Consider the following 18,745-nt stretch of genomic DNA (forward strand, 5'->3'; position numbering starts at 1 on the left):
CCAAAGGTGTTGGGGTTGTGGCTCAGCGGTAGAGTGGTCACCTCGCACGTATGCAGCCTTGGGTTCGATCCTCAGCACCACATAAAAATAAATAAATAAAATGAAGGTATTATGTCCAACTACAACTAAAAACTAAATATTAAAAATAAATCTTTTGGCCAAAGGATTGCTCCCAAGAAGTTATACAAATGGCAAATAAGCATATGACAATAGGCTCCCCATGGTTAGCCATCAGGGAAATGCAGATTCAAAGCACAATGCTATACCTCTTCACACCCACTAGGATGGTTGTAATAAAAAGGATAGACAATAAGTAGCAGTGAGGATGCAGAAAGAATCCTCCTACACTGCTGGTGGGAACGTCAAATGGTACAGTCACTTTGAAAAACAGTGATAGTTTCTCCAAAGGTTAAACATAGATTTATCATGTGACCCAGAAATCCCACTCTTAGGTATATACCTGAGAAAAACCTATATCCACACCCTGTACAAGTTTATTTATATGAAATGTCCAGAAGAGGTGAATCTATAGAGACAAAGTAAATTGTGGTTGCCTAGGGCTGGGTTTGTTTGGGTTGGGAGGTAGAGACTAATTTCTAATGAGTACTGTTTTTTTTTTTTTGATGGGGATTAAAATGTTCTAATATTGTGGTGATGGCTGAACAGTTCTATGAATATACTAAAAAAAAACATTAAATCATACACTCTTCATGAATGAATTGTATGGTATGTGAATTGTATGTCAATAAATCTTTTACTAGAGAAGAAAACACTCAAAAAACTTGTGACAATGTCTAGTGCATTCTATGATTTAAATACAATTTAACCGTTGCGACTAAAATGGTGGGTTGGAAGCAGAGTGAAGACCCTTTGGGGTTTACAGCATTCCATAGAATCTATTTTCAACAAACAAGGTTGTTACTGGTGCCTCCTAGTGCTTTGTCAAGGTCACAGTGAAAGTCAGGACAAACTGGACTCTTGGACCGGGCTCAGGAAGGCCATGCGTTTGGCAACTGAGGATAAAATGAAGCATCTGTTCTTACCAATGCTGAGTTCAAACTACATCTGTATTTAGTTTGGAATTGAATATTAACGTCAAATCTGTGCTTTGAAAGAGTCTTTACCCTACTTGAAAGCTTCAACTTGTTTAAGAAAAAAGTAATCGGGGCTCCTAATAGTGGTCAGACTAGAGGGATGGAAAAAAAGAAAAGAAAAAAAAAAGGCTTGAAATTCCTGGCTCCGCAACTCCGGGAGCTGCCCAGGGGAGGCGGCAGGGGGCGCCCTCCTTGTTCCTGCCCCGCCGCCCTTCCCAGCCGCCCCCTCCGCTTGCCCTGACGTCCCCAGCCCCCGCCTCTTTCTCGCGGGCCTTCAAAGGGCGCTCGGGGCAGCTGGGCTGGAGCTTCAGTCCGCCTCTGAGGGGACTTTGGCGTCACCTGGCTGCCGCCAGGCCACCTGTTGCTCTCTGGGTCCCGCGTCCCAGGAGCAGGTGCCGGGACTGCGCGGACGCTGCAACTTGTGGCCCCCAGCGGACTCCCAGCCGCCAGCTACTGGCTCTGAGGAGGTTTCGGGGAAGGGCACGCCCGCAGTCACATGGAGAGCGGCAACGGGACGCCCCTGGCCGGGGCACTCGGGGCGGCGGCCGAATCCCCCCAGTGCCGGTTGCCGCCCGGAGGGGAGGGCGCGACGGGGCTGGCTGAGCCCGACCGAGCCGCGGAGGACGCTGCAGCAGGCAGCTGCGGCGGGAGCGGGGGCGGGCCACCGCGGGCTCTGCGGGCAATATACGTGCGCAGCGAGAGCTCCCAAGGCGGCGCCGTCGGCGGCCCTGAGGCCGGGGCTCTGCAGTGCCTGCTTCGGGCCTGCGAGGCTGAGGGCGCCCACCTCACCTCCGTGCCCTTCGGGGAGCTAGACTTCGGGGAGACGGCGGTGCTCGATGCCTTCTACGATGCAGGTGAGGGCGGGTGCCCCCTTTGTCCCCAACCCACTCCAGCTTTCCTTATCCTCCCAGAAGCCATGGCACTCCCTCCCTGGGTCACTACTCTTAGTTCCCCTCCCCGCTCCCCATACTCCCTGAATTTTGGACAAGACCACCAAGGTAGTGTCGTGCCCTTTTAAACATAAGAAAATAGAGGCCACTGGCATTTAGACCCTTTATCCTTCAGTCTTTTAAAATATCCCATAACCCAAGAAGCAGCCAGTAACCCAGATGATGCTGAACATCCCTCCCCCACACACAGCAGCAGCCAAAACCCCAGTTCTCCAACTTTTCTCACTCCTGGCATGCCCCATACTGGCATGGGTCCCAGTTGCAGGATTCACATTAGAATCACCTGGGGAGCTGTTAAAACTCTCCATGCCCACCCCAGGCCAGTGACAACGCGGCACGGAAGCCTCAGGGGTGCTTAATGCTTCCCAGTGATTTCACCCAAGAGCTGGAATCGGTGTCTTACAAGTGGTGTGGTTTTCGCCTCTTAGAAATACTCCGGTATTCTTTTGCACAATTTAATTCCTGGCACCAACACATGCTGATGGTGGGGTGTATTCTACCACAGTGTATAAGCATTCAGGGGTTCAAGGTCTCCATTGCTGGAGTTGGATACTAGGTCTCTAGGTAAGTGTGCCCTACCAATTCAGCCTTCAAATCAGTACATCAAGTTGGAAGAAATTTCTCCAGGTGTGCAATGAGTTGTTTTTTTCTTTTAATTTTTTTAAGTTGTAGATGAACACAATATTTTAATTTATTTTATTTATGTTTTAGTTTTCGATGGACACAACGTCTTTATTTTTATGTGGTGCTGAGGATCGAACCCAGCGCCCCGCACATGCCATGCTAGCACGCTACCGCTTGAGCCACATCCCCAGCCCTATTTTGTTTATTTTTATGCGTTGCAGAGGATCCAACCCAGTGCCTCACATGTGCTAGGCAAGCATTCTACCACTGAGCTACATCCCCGGCCCCTGAATTGTTTTTCTTATGATGCAACTTTGGTGACAAGCTTTTGGCATTTGAGTGACATTTATAAGCATTAGATGTGAGATAGTAATTACCTGGGAATCCTTGTCTTCCACTGGTCAAAACGGAGTAACAGTGTCTACCTTAAACCTAAAATCGTATGAGAAGATCAGTGGGGGATTGCCCTTAAATTCTGGGCATGCAGTCCTGTCATAGTACTTAATTGTATGTGTTTCTGAGTGGTGTTGGGGATGGAACCCAGGGCTTCATGCATGGTAGGCAAGCACTCCACCACTGAGCTACACCCTCAGCCCAGATAATTCTCTTTTTACTGGTGGCAGCATGGATGTGGTTCTTCTGCGGAGCAAATCCTCCCCAACTGTAAGGGGGTGGGGTGTCAGGCTTGTTTAAACAAGTGGCAGCTGGACCCATTGAGAAAACACTCTTGACATTTTTGACTGTACTGACTATACCCTTCAGCACCTCATCTTTTTGAGAAGTTGTTCGGGAGGCTATTCACCTAGAACTACTTGGTTTTCTCCACTTCTGTTCATTCTACTCCAAGGTTAAAGCTTGATCAGACCCTTCTCTGAATGTCCCTTTTGCCATTAGGCACAACTCTGTCCTCCTGCCTGCTGGTGTCAACTCTGAAAAATGTATGTGCAATGGCTTTACTTTTGTGGGACTCTGTGTGTGTGGACACATGCATGTGTACCAGGTCTTCACCTGCTAATAGTGTCCCTTCTAACAGGTTGGGTGTGAAGGCTCAGATATCAAATCTCAGGCTTTCAATTCCAGAGCTACTGAACAAGGACATCAGCTTTGCTTGCTTGGGGTCTAGATTGCCTTGAATTTTTGATTACATCATGTATCTCTTTTGGTTAACCTTGTCCTGGTCTTGAATAGGTCTTGAATTGACTTCTCAATACCTTGTTATAATCAAATTATTTTAAAAAATTTTTTTGTAGTTGTAGATGGACAGAATGCCTTTATTTGTTTATTTTTATGTGGTGCTAAGGATCAAACCCAGTGCTTCACACATGCTAGGCAAGTGCTTTGCCACTGAGCTACAGCCCCAACCCCAAATTATTTTCATAGTTTTGAAAAAGGGTATGTAGCAACTGTGATGAGTTCGTTTATGAATTAAATAGATGATCTCCCCACACCCACACCCACTCCTGGCTTTTTTTTTAAGCAGTCTCCTTTTTTTAACCTTTATTTTATTTAATTTATTTTTTTAAGAGAGAATTTTTTTTTAAAGAGAGAGGGGAGAGAGAGAGAATTTTTTTGAGAGAGAATTTTTTTAATATTTATTTTTTAGTTTTCGGTGGACACAACATCTTTATTTTTATGTGGTGCTGAGGATCGAACCCAGCGCCCCGCGCATGTCAGGCGAGTGCGCTACCGTTTGAGCCACATCCGCAGCCCCTATTTATTTTTATGTGGTGCTGAGGATTGAGCCCAGTGCCTCGCATGTGCTAGGCAAGCACTCTATCACTAAGCCACAACCCCAGCCCCATTCCTGGCTTCTTGATCTTCATCCTCACAGCTTTTTTTTTTAAAGTATTTGTTTTTTAGTTATAGTTGGGCACAATACCTTTATTTTATTTATTTATTTTTATGTGATACAGCACATAAAATGAAGTGACAGTGTCTACCTTAAACCTAAAAGCATATGAGAAGATAAGTGGGGGTTTGCCCTCAAATTCAGGGCATGCAGTCCTGTCATATTAGTTTAATTGTGTGTGTTTCTATGTGGGGTGGGGGATGGAACAGTCAAACCCAGGACCTTGCATGTGCTAGGCAAGTACTGCACCACTGAGCCACAACCCTAGCCCCATCCTCACAGCTTTTTGATTTTTCCACCAAAACGATATAAATCTGCCACTTTGGCTGTTGTATAAAATCCTTAAATTGGGGTTTTAGCATTTGGGTTGCTTCTACCTAGAGGTTCCAGTTTGGTAACCTCTAGCCATATGTGGCTCTTTACATTTAAATTAGTTGAAATGCAATAAAATAGAATAGTTCTTTAGTTAGACTAGTCCTGTTTTAAGTGTTTCATAGGCATAGGTGATTACTGTGTGGAACAGCAAAGAGGTAATGTATTCCTCGTTGCCAAGGTTCCCTTAGAAAATGTTTTTCTAGAAAAAGGAGGGGAGGGCAACTATTGAGCCATCCCAGGTGTGTTTTGAAGGGTCATAGAAGTGACACTTAAGCACTTCTTATCTCCTGTTCTCATAGCAAGTCAAGGCTGAGTTTGATTGTATCTTTCCATCTCCTTGTACTGTCATATGTGGTTCAGTCTGGGATTGATTGAATGAGCTGAAGAACGTCACAGGCACCTAAGCAAGAACAAGTGGACACTGTTGGGGAAGAAAACTACCCAGCACCTTTTAAAAATCGTGGCTGTGTGTGTGTATAATATATATAAAATATATAACAAAATTTACCAATTTAACTGTTTTTAAAGTGTGTGTTTCAGTGGCACACTTAAAATGTTATGCAATCTTATTATTTTAAGACTATTTTTCAGCCAGGCTTGGTGGTGCATGCCTGTAATCCCAGCAGCTCAGAATGCTGAGGCAGGAGGATTGTGAGTTCAAAACCAGCCTTAGCAATTTAGTGAGGCCCTAAGCAACTTAGCAAGACCCTGTCTCAAATATTTGATAATATTTAGATAAAATAAATAAATAAATTAGATGAATAAATAAAAGGGCTGGGATGTGGCTCAGTGGTTAAACATCCCTGGGTTCAATCCCTGGTACCAAAAAAAAAAAAACCCGAAACAAAACAAAAAGACAAAGAAGGAACACTGAGGCTCACAGTAAAATTGAGAGGAAAGTACAGAAATTTCCCATGGCCTCTTGCACTGCTGCCCACAATGAGCTCCTCCACTCTCAGCATCCTCCAACACAGTAGTACACGTACACTGACAGGTCATTATCACTCCAAGTCTTTAATTTACATTAGATTACACTCTTGGTGTTGTATGTTCTGTGTGTTTGGACAAATGTGTAAACACATGTATATGCCATTATCATATCGTGCAGAGTATGAGAAAATCTTCTTATGCATATTGAACAATTTGGGTTTTATCATCTCAGATTGAAACTCTGTACCCATTAAATAATAACTCCCTATTATTCAGTCTCCCCCAACCCCTAGTAACCACTGTTTTACTTTGTTTTTATGAATTTTTGCCTGCTTTAGATAGTGCATATAAGTGGAATCATAGAATATTTGTCATTTTGTGACCGACTTATCTCACTTAATATAATGTCTCCAGGGTTCCCCCATATTTCAGTTTGTAGAATTGTTCTTAGAATTTAAATTTAGTTCCTTTTTTGAGCTGGGGTTGTAGCTCAGTGGTAGAGCGCTCGCCTAGCATGTGCAGGGCCCTGGGTTCAATCCTCAGCACCACATAAAAATAAAATAAAGGTATTGTGTCCAACTACAACTAAAACAAAGTATTTTTTAAAAAGAATTTAGTTCCTTTTTAATGCTAAATAATAATGTCACATATATATATGTACACATTGTTTATCCATCAATGAACATTTGGGTTGCTTCTACCTTTGACTATTGTGAATAATGCTGCTTTGAACATGGGTGTACATGTATCTGTTTGAATCCCTAGTTTTATTTCTTTTGGGTATATACTCACAAGTGGAGTTGCTAGGGCATATGATAATTCTGTTTAATGTTTTTGAGGAGCATCCCATTTACTTTTAGCAGAGCTGGTGGCCATCTCTTTGTGTCCTTAGCTCCTAGAAAGATCACATTTGATTGGATTATTCTAGCATCTATCATCCATTGCAAAAAGGAGTCCTGAAAACTGTAAAACCTGTCGATTCAAGTGTCAATTGCCCAGTTACTTCCAGTATTACAGAACAAAGAATGTCCCTCTTTTCCTAAGACAAACTCCTTCAGGATATGCCTTTGGTTTGCCTATCTTGTCATTTTACTAGAATCCCTAGTTATGACCTTAGCTCGTGCAGTGTGTTTGGTCTGTATTTTCCAGAGCAGCCTTCAATGCTTGTGAACATAAGACTGAGACATCCTGTAGTGAGGAACCCTATGTGATTTGGTTTCATACTTTCCAGCCATTTTGACCATGGAGACTAGTTCCCCTGGATGCTATAATTGAATATATTTATTGTAGAGCACATGTTGAAGTGAGCTCTGAACTGGTAGAATTCAATTTATTATCTCCTGGGAGTCCACCAAGTTATTGATGTAGGTTTACTCTCCAGTTAGTTTGGTGGTTAATGTCCAATCTAAGTGAGGGCCTCCACCTAGATACTAATTGGAAGCCTCCTTGAGTTAGCTATTAACTGCTCAAATGACAAGAACAGCCTTGTCCATAACTGCCTGAGGCACAAGTAATCTTCCCATACCTATTGGGTCTGACTTTGCCTCACTTCTTTCCTCTTGGAACCTCATTTATTTTAAAATTATTATTATTATTTTTAGTACTGGGGATGTAACCCAGGGGTGCTTTACTACTGAGCTACATCCCCAGTCCTTTGTTTTATTTTATTATTTAAAAAAAAATTTTTGAGACATGGTCTCACTAAGTTGCTTAGGGCCTTGCTGAATTTCTGAGGTTGGCCTCAAACTTGCAGTCCTCCTGCTTCATCCTCTGAGTCATTGGGATTATAGGCATGTACCACTGTGCCCAGCAGACCCTCATTATAAATGTCACTTTCTTGACCCTGGGGACTTGCTTCTGATTTTTTCTTCAATTATGTTTACGGTGATTTTTGTTGTTATTTGTTGGTACAGGAGATTGAACCCAGGGGCACTTAACCACTGAACCACATCCTCAGCCCTTTTTATTCTTCATTTTGAGACAGGGTCTCACTAACTTGCTTAGGACCTTGCTAAGTTGCTGAGGCTGGCTTTGCATTTGTGATCCTCCTGCCTCAGCCTCCCAGGCCACTGGGATCACAGGTGTGTACCACAGTGCCTGACTTTACAGTGATTTTTTAAAAGTTGTGAAGTATTACTGTTTATAATGTAATGCTTGCATATTTTGAACATAGATAAAAACCAAGACTAGGACTTTAATCTGCACATTAGTCATTTGACTTTCCTCTATGCTGATCCCCCCCGCTTTTTAAAAATTCTGGCTGGCTTGTATAGAATCAGGGGATAAAAATTGTGGTGGATACATTCTACTGTCATGTATATCTATCTAAAAAGAATAAATTTAAAAAAGAAATTGTGGAGAGAGCTGGGTGGCTGCCACATATTTGTGCTGCTAAAGTGACCACTACATTCCCTAGCTAGGGAGATGTACCACTACTTCTGACCAATGGAATGTAAGTAGAAGTGATGTTTGTCACTTTTTGGCCAAAGTGTTGCTGCATGTAGTAGGCCTCCCCAAATTCTCCCATCCCTTTTCATGGTCTGCATGGTGACCTTGGAAGCTTCATGTAGAAGACAGTGGTGGCACAAGATGGAAGGTGCTTAAATCCTTGGGTCACCTTTTGAAGGACAGCAATTGCAACAGGAACATCCATTTTGGATTTTACATAAACAAGAGAGAAACTTTTTGTCTGTCAGTGTACTGAGATTTGGGCATCATTTGTTATAGTGATAAGGTTGTGAAAATCTAGCCTAACTGCTAGAAAATTGTCTTCCAGGACATACTTTGTCAAGAGACAGCCATGGATCATCTCATGTCATGGATCCTCACTGTTGTAGTAGCGCCTCCATATGGGCTAAGAAAATACAAATGATATGCTTGAGGCATTAGGTTAATAACAGCCATGTGAGGGGAGACATTTTATTTCCTTTCACAGTTTCATCGGTTTTGGAGGCTGGGTAAAAATTTCTTTTTTATATTAAATGATTCTGTAGTGACTGTTGGTTTTTAATCCAATAGTGATATTGGGCTTTCTATAAAAATAGACATGTTGCCAGGCATGGTGGTGCACACCAGCTCAGGAGGCTGAGGCAGGAGGATGATAAGCTCAAAGCCAACTTCAGCAATTTAGTAAGGCCCTAAGCAACTTAGTGAGTCCCTGTATCAAAATAAGAAGAATAAAAAGGTCTGGGGATGTGGCTCAGTGGTTGAGTGTCCCTGGGTTCAATGCTTAGCACCAAAAAGAAAAAAAAAAAAGAAAAGAAAACCTAAGAGTTAGTCTTGGCTCTATCTTCTTCCTCATTGCTAAATCTGGCTTATTATTTCCAAACTGGTTCTCAAATCTGCCCATTTCCTTTGTGCCCTACTACCATCATCTGTCATCTAGGTTACTACCAACAGCTTTTTAACTGGTCTCTCAAAGCTGGGCTAGTCTTTTTGGGGGATGGGAGGCGGGATACCAGGGATTGAACTCAGGGGGACTTAAACACTGAGCAACATCCCCAGCCCTTTTTATACTTTATTTAGAGACAAGTCTCACTGAGTTGCTTAGGGCCTCGCTAAATTGTTGAAGCTGGCTTTGAACTCACGATCTTCCTGCCTCAGCCTCTGAGCAGCGGGGATTACAGGTGTGCATCACCACACCTGGATCCTAGCCCTTTTAAAAATTTTTTGAGATAGGGTCTTGCTAAGTTCCTTAGGCTGGTTTTGAACTTGCAATCCTCCTGCCTCAGTTTCTTGAGTGGCTGGAATTACATGCATGTGCCACAGCACCCAGCCCTGGGCCAGTCTTGATATATTCAAATCCATGTTGTCTGCCTAGAAGCCACTGTAGCTAAGCCCCCCTCCTTTACCCTGCAGTCTTCCTCTGGCCAGTAGCTATTCAGCATTCACAGTTGAGTTCTTCAGGAAGCCTTCTTAGACTCCTCTACTCCTCCCTGGTAGTTTTTGCATGCTGAGGGGTTCTTTCCTAGCAGATAAGACAATTGCAATTAAATGATTACTGATTTAATGATTGATCTTCTGCCAGAGAGCAAACTCTTCAATGGAACAGATGCAGTTTTCTTGATCCTGGGACTTTCTATCCATTTGTTTTTTTGTTTTGTTTTGTTTTGTTTTTTGTACCAAGGATTGAACCCTGAGGTGCTTAACCACTGAGCCACATTCCCAGCCCTTTTTATATTTTATTTTTGAAACAGGGTCTTGCTAAGTTGCTTAGGGCCTTACTAAGTTGCTGAGGCTGGTGTTGAACTTGGGATCCTCCACTCTTAACCTCCAGGGTGGCTAGGATTATAGGCATGTCGCCATACTTGGCTTATCCTTCGGCTTTTAGTGGATTCAGATGACACTTGATTTCTCCTGTTGAGATGAAGCCAAACTTATTGGATGCCCTCAAAAGAAATTCAGAATAGAGTTTCTGTTGGTGACCTTGTTGAAAATGGTGGCCAGGACATAGGCATTCTGCACTTATGCCTTTATTAAGAAATAAGGTATGTCGGAATGCTGTTTCTGAGTCTGAACCTTCCTCAGTAGTACATGTCTGATAGAAGAGACTAACAGAACTTACTGGACACATCGGAATGAAACACTGGCTTCATGTGTATGCTGGACATGCTGGTTCTTTATCTTTTTGTCCACATTTTTTATACTGTGTTATTTTCTATGATATGATTATGGTTTTACTTTAAACAAATATAATGGGAATTATAACTCAGAAGCTTTCTTGCTCTCTTCCTCCCTGCTGCAAAAAGTGACCTGGTATGCAGCAGTAATTTCACTCCCAGGGACCAGGCTGCAAGAGCCCCTATCCAGACCTCAGCTATGTTCTGCCAGACCTGGGTACTGGCTGGACCACAGGGGTCTGGAGGGGTGGGGGGGTGCTTCCTTTCCATGCCACTGCTACTCACACAACATTAAGCTGGGAACTTTCCTCAACTTTTAGTCACGTGGGCCAACTTTGATGAAAGAAGCATTTTACTTGCAGCATTTAGTTGATTCATTGCTGATCACCTTGAGCACATTTTAGAATTGACATTTGTGGGCTGGCCCGCTACTTTATTAGCGATTATTTGTTACTAGGGCAAAAAATGTTTTATTTTCAGCAGTCAGCTGGCATAGTTTTGGAATATAAGCCATAAGCTTTTTAAATTATTATTTAAAAGCCTTCTACATATCAGGTTTGGAGATGGGTGATATTCAAATGTTAGTCAAATAATAGCTGGGATAGGACTGAACTTCTACAGAGTAGCCTGGAAAAATTCATGTTTCTCAATACTTTGTGCAGGTTTTGAGCTATTGGGTGTGGCAGAACTTGGCAGGAATGCCTGATGGTTGTTGGGGTTTGGTTGTTGATGGTTGTGGGTTGGGGGGTGGTTGCTCAGCAGAATGGAGTGGTGGGCCTTGGCAGGAAGTAGCGCTCATTTGGAAATCAGGGTCTGCAGGAGGGCAGCCCAGGGGCCAGGCAGAATTGAAGGGGAGGGAAAGAGAAGGTGGTGAGAAGTAGGAGCATTTGATGTAGATAAGTTTTTCCCTCTTAAATGTTTTATTTATTATGGAAAATTTCAAGCATGTATATTACCCAGCTTCAGCAATTATTAACATTCTGTTATTCTTTTCTCTTCCTCTACCCATTCACCACCCCTACTTGACTATTATACTTAAGTGTTTTAATGCAAAATGTATATACATTGAAATACGCATCTCATCTGACTCTGAAAAATGATTAACCATGTGTAACCCAAACCCCATAACAATACAGAACATTTCTATCTTCCCAGAAAGTTCCCTCATGTCCCCTCTGATGCATTCCTTCCTTTACCCCCATTGTTGACCTCAAGAAATGATTCATCTATCACTATAGATTAGATCAGCCTTTTCTAGAGTTTATATAACTAGATTCACACAGTGTGTATTCACAAAGTGTGCCTGGCTTTATTTGCTCAGTATGATGTTTTTGAGGTTCATCCATATTACTACAGGTATCATAGTTTGAGTTTTTTAAAATATGAAGTACTATTCCATTGTAATAATATACCACAATTGGTTTCAGCATTCTCCTATTTGATGGACATTGAGGTTGCTTCTAGTTTGGAGCTAATACAAATAAAACTGCTAGGAACATTTATGTGTAGGTCTTTTTGTGGACTAATATTTTTTTATTTCTCTTGAGTAAATACCTAGGAGTAGAATGGCTAGATCAAAGTATAGATATATATAGGAAACTCTGTCCCTTTATCTAAAGTGGTTGTACCATTTTGTATTCCTAGCACCCATGTGTGACAGTTCCAGTGGCTTTACATCCTCACCAACATTTTGTATTATTGATCTGTTCAATTTTGGCCTTTCCAGTAAAGGAAGTAGAGATTTCTCATTATGGTTTTAATTGCCTTTCCCTGATGATTAATGATGTTGAGCACCTTTCCATGCACTTTTTTGACATGCAGATGTCTTCCTTTGTGAGGTGTCTGCTTGAGTCACTACCCATTTAATTGGGTTGTCATCTTATTATTGAATTATGAATTCTTTATATTTCTAGATTTAAATGCTTTGTCAAAAGTATATTTTGTGAGCATTTGCTCCCAGACTGTGGATTGCTTATTCAAATACTCAGTGGTGACTTTTGATGAGCAGAAGTTTTTATTTTTGATGTAGTCTAATTTAGTATATTAATCTTTCATGATTGCATGCTCTATCTGTCTTATGAAACCTCCCAGGTGGTGGCTGTGCAAATAGTCTTCTGTGTACTTCTGAAAGCTTTATAGTTTTATCTTTTACATTTACATCTGTGATTCCTCTCAAATGAAGTTTGACACTGGAGACTTTGATAAACCAAGCCTGAAACCTTGTTTCAAACATATTGGGAGACAAGGCTTGGCCAGGATGAGCTTGCAAGGCACTTGGATTCTAGATCGTAGGACCACAGCTACCTCCTTTTCATCTCATCATCCTCTAAAGTTCTGGAGGCTCAGGTTGCCATTTAGGCCAATGGCCCATCTGCCTTTTGGAGTAAAAACTTCCAAAACAGAACAACACATGTACTATCATTGTGTCCCACTGGCTCTGATAATACAAGTGGTACAGGACAAAGGACATTGTTATTAGGCACCAGAGTTTGAATTTCTACCCTATCCTTTATCATTTATTGGCTGGATGACCTGGATAACTTAAAATGTCTGAGTCTCATTTTTAAAATCTCCTATGTAGTGAATCAAGCTCAGTGTCTTGAACTTGGTAAGTGCTCCATAAATGCTGGTTATCCTTACACCCTTACCTTCTGCCCCCATCAATAAGTGTACCAAAGCTTCAGTTTATAGAATGAAAGATGCTTTGGGCAATAAAGATTAAGGGCTCAGCGGGCATGGTGGCACATACCTGTAATCTCAGCTCGGGAGGCTAAAGCAGGAGGATTGCAAGTTCAAAGCAGCCTCAACAACATAGTGAAACCCTGTCTCAAAAAAAAAAAAAAAAAGATTCAGGGCTTGAATCCCTTGGAGAGTTGGCCAGTCGGCCAGTCATCAGGAAGTTGTGTCATATTATACTCCTGCAGTTTGTAAGAAAAGTTTAGAGGTTGGAGATTACATCTTAACTCCATTCTTTGTCCTGTAATAAAGAATGGAGGTGAGGAAAAAGCATAAAACCCTACTTTGAATACGCCTCTTAATTTATCTATCAAGGTGTGTGTGTATATATATATATATATATATATATATATATATATATATATACACACACACACACACACACACACATACATACATATATATATATGTGTGTGTGTGTATGTACATATATACACATATATATAGTCTTGAGTGTACTTCTGAGTTTTCACTTACTGAACACATTGTATACCTAGCACCCAGATCAAGAAAGTGGATGCCAACAGCATCCCAGCATGTGATTGTTGCCCTTTTCTAGCCTTACCCCTGGCTAAGAGCAACCACTATACTGATTTTACAGCAGCATGGATTAGTTTTGCCTGTTTCTATACTTTCTATTAATGAAATAATAGAGTTTGTACCATTTTAGTGTTTGGATCCTTTCATTCACTTACGTTTGTGGGATATCTCTATAATATCAATATAACAATAATTTGTTCAGTGTCATTCTGTATAGCATTGTGTAAGAGGATGCCACAGTTTGTTTCTTTTGTAAATGAACATTAGAGTTGGTCCCAATTTGAGACTTATGAATGGTGCTGCTGCTATGAATATTCTAGTACTTGGTTCTTATTGATTTTGACAGCTTTATTGAGATGTAGTCCAGTCATCTAAAGTGTAAAGTTCCGTGGGTTTTAGTATATTCAGAGTTCTGTAATCATTACCACTATCTAACTTATTATTATCCCCAAACAATAACCCATTCATGCAGGAACTACCTGGAGTCTCACAGAACTATATTAATCCCTTTCAAGGGCAGCAGCTACAATGACCTAACCACCTTATACTAAGGTGCCTCCCTTAAAGGTTTCACTACCTCATCACCACTGCACTGGAGAGCAGTCCTCCAGCATATGAACCTTTTGGGGGCCACATGCCAACTGTATCTAAACCATAGCAGATGCTTAATTGGCCTCCAATGTATCCCATCAAATATTTTGTTATGAGCTTGCAGCAAAGACAAATTTTGATGTTTAGAATGACTCTTAGATTGGCATTGGATTTCACAAGGCTAACGCTTCAAAACTTGTTGGATGAGTTTGTTAAAATGTGTTTTCTGTCTTAAGAATGAGACTCCTGTATCCAAAAGTGCTTCTGCTTTCTCGGAAGTAAATAATTACTGCAAAGTCTCTGGTTATTGAGGCATACTTGATGCAAATCATAAATTTTGCACATTCATTGTCAAACGACCACCTAAGAAAAAGGAAATTGGTATGTGAAAAAAATTTAAGAAAACTTGAAGGGGTAAGGACAACAACTGATGGCCCCATATCCCATATCATGAGTCACCACCACTACATGAACTCAGTTCCCCCCACAGTTGGTGGGGACAGACATCAATGAGGAAACATAGGACACAGAATAGGTGAAATCAGCATTCATGCAAATGTCTTGATTGGTTTATGATGATCTTTAAGGAGCAGTTGGTTTTATTAAGAATAAAAGGGTATTGTTGGAGTAGTAAATGTAAAAGCAAGCCATGAGTCTTCTGGTGTTGACTGATGTTCGTTTTAATGAGACAGAGAACAACTTAAAGCAAAGACCCTTTTCTTTCTTTTTTTTTTTTCAAGGACTCTTTTCTACAATTTTGTCACTATGAAAGAAAAACTCAGTGGTACATTTTTCATGGTTTGCAGCGTGTGGTAGCACTACATCAAACTCTGCTGGGCTCTAAAATTGCATGTAGCTCAAAGGTGAGATACAGAAGAGGTGGAAAGAAGAGCTTGTTATCTGCTGGTCAGAAAAGGTTTATAAGAAATTTGTCTCAAAAATTTGCCAAAGACATTTTTTGCTTTTGCACAGAAAATAAAACAATTAAAAGCATGAGGAGAGAGCCTACTGAATGGGATCTACAGATCTTTGCCGTCTACTCCTCAGATAGGGGATTAATAACTAGAATATTTAAAGAACTCAAAAAACTTAACACCCCCCCCCAATAATTTGATTAATAAATGGGCAATATAACTACAGAGAGACTTCTCAAAAGAAGAAATATACATGGCCAATAAATATATTAAAAATATTCAACATCTCTAGCAATCAGGGAAATGCAAATCAAAACTATACTGAGATTTCATCTCACTCCAATCAGAATGGCAGTGATCAAGATAGTGTTGGTGAGAATGTGGAGAAAAAGGTACACTTAATATGTTGTTGATGAGACTGCAAATCAGTACAACCACTCTGGAAAGCAGTAAGGAGATTCCTCAGAAATCTAATGGAACTACCATATGACCCCGCTACCCCACTTTTCAGTATATATTCAAAAGATCTAATATTGGCATACTGTAGACATGCAGCCACATCAATGTTTATAGCAGTGCAGTTCACAATAGCCAAGCTATGTAACCAGCCAGGTGCCCATCAACAAGCAAATGGATAAAGAAATTGTGGTATATATACACAATGGAGTTTTTACTATTTATCATTTTTATGAATTATGCATAACCAATATTTTGTATAATCATAATTCATAAAAAAAATTTGCCCAAGAAATGCATGGCAAAGTGATCCTGTTATAAAATGGTTGAAGAAACCTGAGAAGGAGTCTTTGGGTGATGAAGATGAAAATTTGAGGTGGTGTGTTCAAAGGCTGCTGGGGAACCAAAGTTGGATCTGGGAGGTGTGACAACATGGATAATAGTGCTGTCATTTAAAGCAATGAACGCAATCTAGCTTGCAGTATAATGCAGCTCATTTTTTTCTGCGTTGTTGGGTGAAAGACAAACGTGTTTGTGTGAAAGATAAAGCACCTGAAATCATGCAATACTGTGTTTTACAATTATTTCACTGGGAGTGGTTTGAAATTAAGAGCCCACTAAGTCCATTTACCTCAATGAGTAAACATAGTTTGCTTATATATGCCATGTCTCTTTTGGAAAACCTAGTGGTGGATACATGTTGATCACACTTATATAGCTACAAAAATGATTTATTTTGGTCATTCTTATAAGAAAAAATAGATACTGGGAAGCAAAAGATGGACCAGATGTAGTTTTCTGGTGTCCCCACTCTTCCCCTCCCTCCTCCTAGTTAAACGTCAATAGTCAAAGCAACTATTACCCATCTATTGTGGCACTAGGTAAGGATTTGCTGACCTCTTAACACTAAATTGGTAGGTTGACACCTTTTCACAAGATAAGAAGATGAGATTTAAATGATAAAAAAATTCCAGACCACTGTTAAATTAGTGTCTTAGAAATTCTAAACCATGATAGATAGAGCATTCTTTCAATTGGCCTAACTTGAAAGAGTGTTAGCAATGAACAGTAATGGATAAAGTCAGATCTTTTTTGGTACTGGGGATTGAACCCAGGGGTGCTTAACCCACTGAGCCATATCCCCAACTCTTTTTCTATTTTATTTTATTTCATTATTATTATTATAATTTTTGTTTGTTTCTGGGGATTGAACTCAGGGCCACTTGACCACTGAGCCACATCCCCAGTCCTATTTTGTATTTTATTTAGAGATGGGGTCTCACTGAGTAGCTTAGCACCTCACTTTTTGCTGAGGCTGGCGTTGAATTTGTGATCATCCTGCTTCAGCCTCCCAAGCCACTGGGATTATAGGCATTTGCCACCATGCCTGAATCTATTTTATTTTGATATAGGGTCTTGTTGAGTTGTTGAGGACCTCGCTGAGTTGCTGAGACAGGCCTCAAACTTGTGGTCCTCCTCCCAAGTCATGATAAAGTCAGATCTAAATTATGGTTGGAGTTAGTCAATATATCTTCTGTCCAATAAATTTGAGCTTTTTTTAAAGGGAGTTTTCAGATGTCCAGTGTTGCAATTAAGTCCAATCAGATTTTTTAGAAGTGTCTTTGGTAGGAAACTTATTCTAAACCCCAACTATTTACATTTAGACAAAACCAGTCTTATTTATATTCTTTATTTATTTTAGTCTGCTGGGAGGAAGATAGTCTTATGGGTAAGCTGGAATATATTTAAAGATTGGCATGAACCAGTATGATTACAGAACTTCTCTGGTAAATCATTCACTATTCACTATTGTATCATTTTGTTGACTAATGCTTTACTGCAGAAATCCAATACTTATAAACCACACTAAAAATTATAGTCTTATAAAACATTTAACAAAAATTATGTTCAAGATGGTGTTCAAAATATTTTTTGTTGATTTTTTTGGTTTTCTTTTTGCATGGTGCTGGGGTTTGAATCCAGAGACTCATGCATGCTAGGCAAGCGAGTTGAGCTAACCCCAAGCCCCCCAAATTTGAATGAATTAAAAGCCCATGTATATTTGATCTTATTTTATATTAGCATGTTTTGACATGATTATAATTGATAAACTGAGGGGTGCTTCAATGTAAAATTTAAATGCTTTCCAGCTAAAGTGTACTTTTTACAGGACTTGGCCTTTTGTAGTCCCCCATGGTATATCACTTTTTAAAGTGTGTTAAACCTTGGTAGATAGGGATGTGTTCATGCCTGCTTCATGATCAAGGAAGCTGAGTTATACTATGCAGGCTTCTTTGCCAAGGCTGGCCTGTATCACTGGGAACTAACTGGAAAGTAATGACTGCTAGGAACATAGGGTATATTCGGGAATGAATATGTGAATTTTATCTCTTTCTTTTAATCTGTGATCTTTTGCCTAGTATTTAGCCTGATATATCCATTGTCTTCCTCCTCAGTGGCTTGATTTTAGAGTGAGTCAGAATAGCAGTAAGTCTTATCCATGCACTGGGGAGAATAGGACTTGGGGTCAGAAAAGTGAATTTGAGTCCTGTCCTAGCTGAGTGAACTTGAGCAAGTCTGTTAACCTGTTTGCATTTAATTTGCCCACCTGCAAAATGAAGCCAGTATTTTCTCTGCCTGCCTCTCAGTGAGGTGCTTTTGAAATTCACCTGAGGTGTTTGGAAGGATTTGGTAAATGACAGACCATGTGACCATTGTGATCATTAAAGCTTTGAATGAATTGGTAGTCTCTTTAGGAAAACAAACCTGGAGGCTTTATATATGATTAAAAAAAAATTCAGACCACTGTTAAATTAGTGTCTTAGAAATTCTAAAAGCAAGCCAGTTGAATATTGTCTGGATATAAATTGCTTAAAATAGGGCTTGGTTTGTGGCTCAGCAGTAGAGCGCTCGCCTAGCACAGGTGAGGCCCTGGGTTCGATCCCCAACACCACATAAAAATAAATAAAGACATTGTGTCCAACTACAACTAAAATAAATAAATAAAAATAAATAAATAAATTGCTTAAAATCAATTCATGCTAGTAGCCTGTGTGACAAATGTCAA

General features: G+C 40.5%; 1 protein-coding gene across 2 annotated transcripts in view; it reads left to right on the forward strand.

Annotated features, from left to right (window-relative positions):
- The first annotated feature begins 1,372 nt into the window (after positions 1-1,372).
- Positions 1,373-18,745, forward strand: part of Map3k15 (mitogen-activated protein kinase kinase kinase 15) — a 119,401-nt gene continuing 102,028 nt past the window's right edge. For both annotated transcript variants that reach the window (XM_046425818.2, XM_046425819.2), the window contains exon 1: positions 1,373-1,948. In XM_046425818.2, coding sequence (XP_046281774.1) covers positions 1,591-1,948 — 358 coding nt within the window. In that variant the 5' untranslated portion in view covers positions 1,373-1,590. The remainder of the gene's footprint in view (positions 1,949-18,745) is intronic.

The sequence above is a fragment of the Marmota monax genome, unplaced genomic scaffold (genome assembly GCF_021218885.2).
Source record: "Marmota monax isolate L192 unplaced genomic scaffold, Marmota_monax_Labrador192_F-V1.1 WCK01_AAM20220418_F8-fsc00203, whole genome shotgun sequence".
Taxonomy (NCBI): Eukaryota; Metazoa; Chordata; class Mammalia; order Rodentia; family Sciuridae; genus Marmota; species Marmota monax.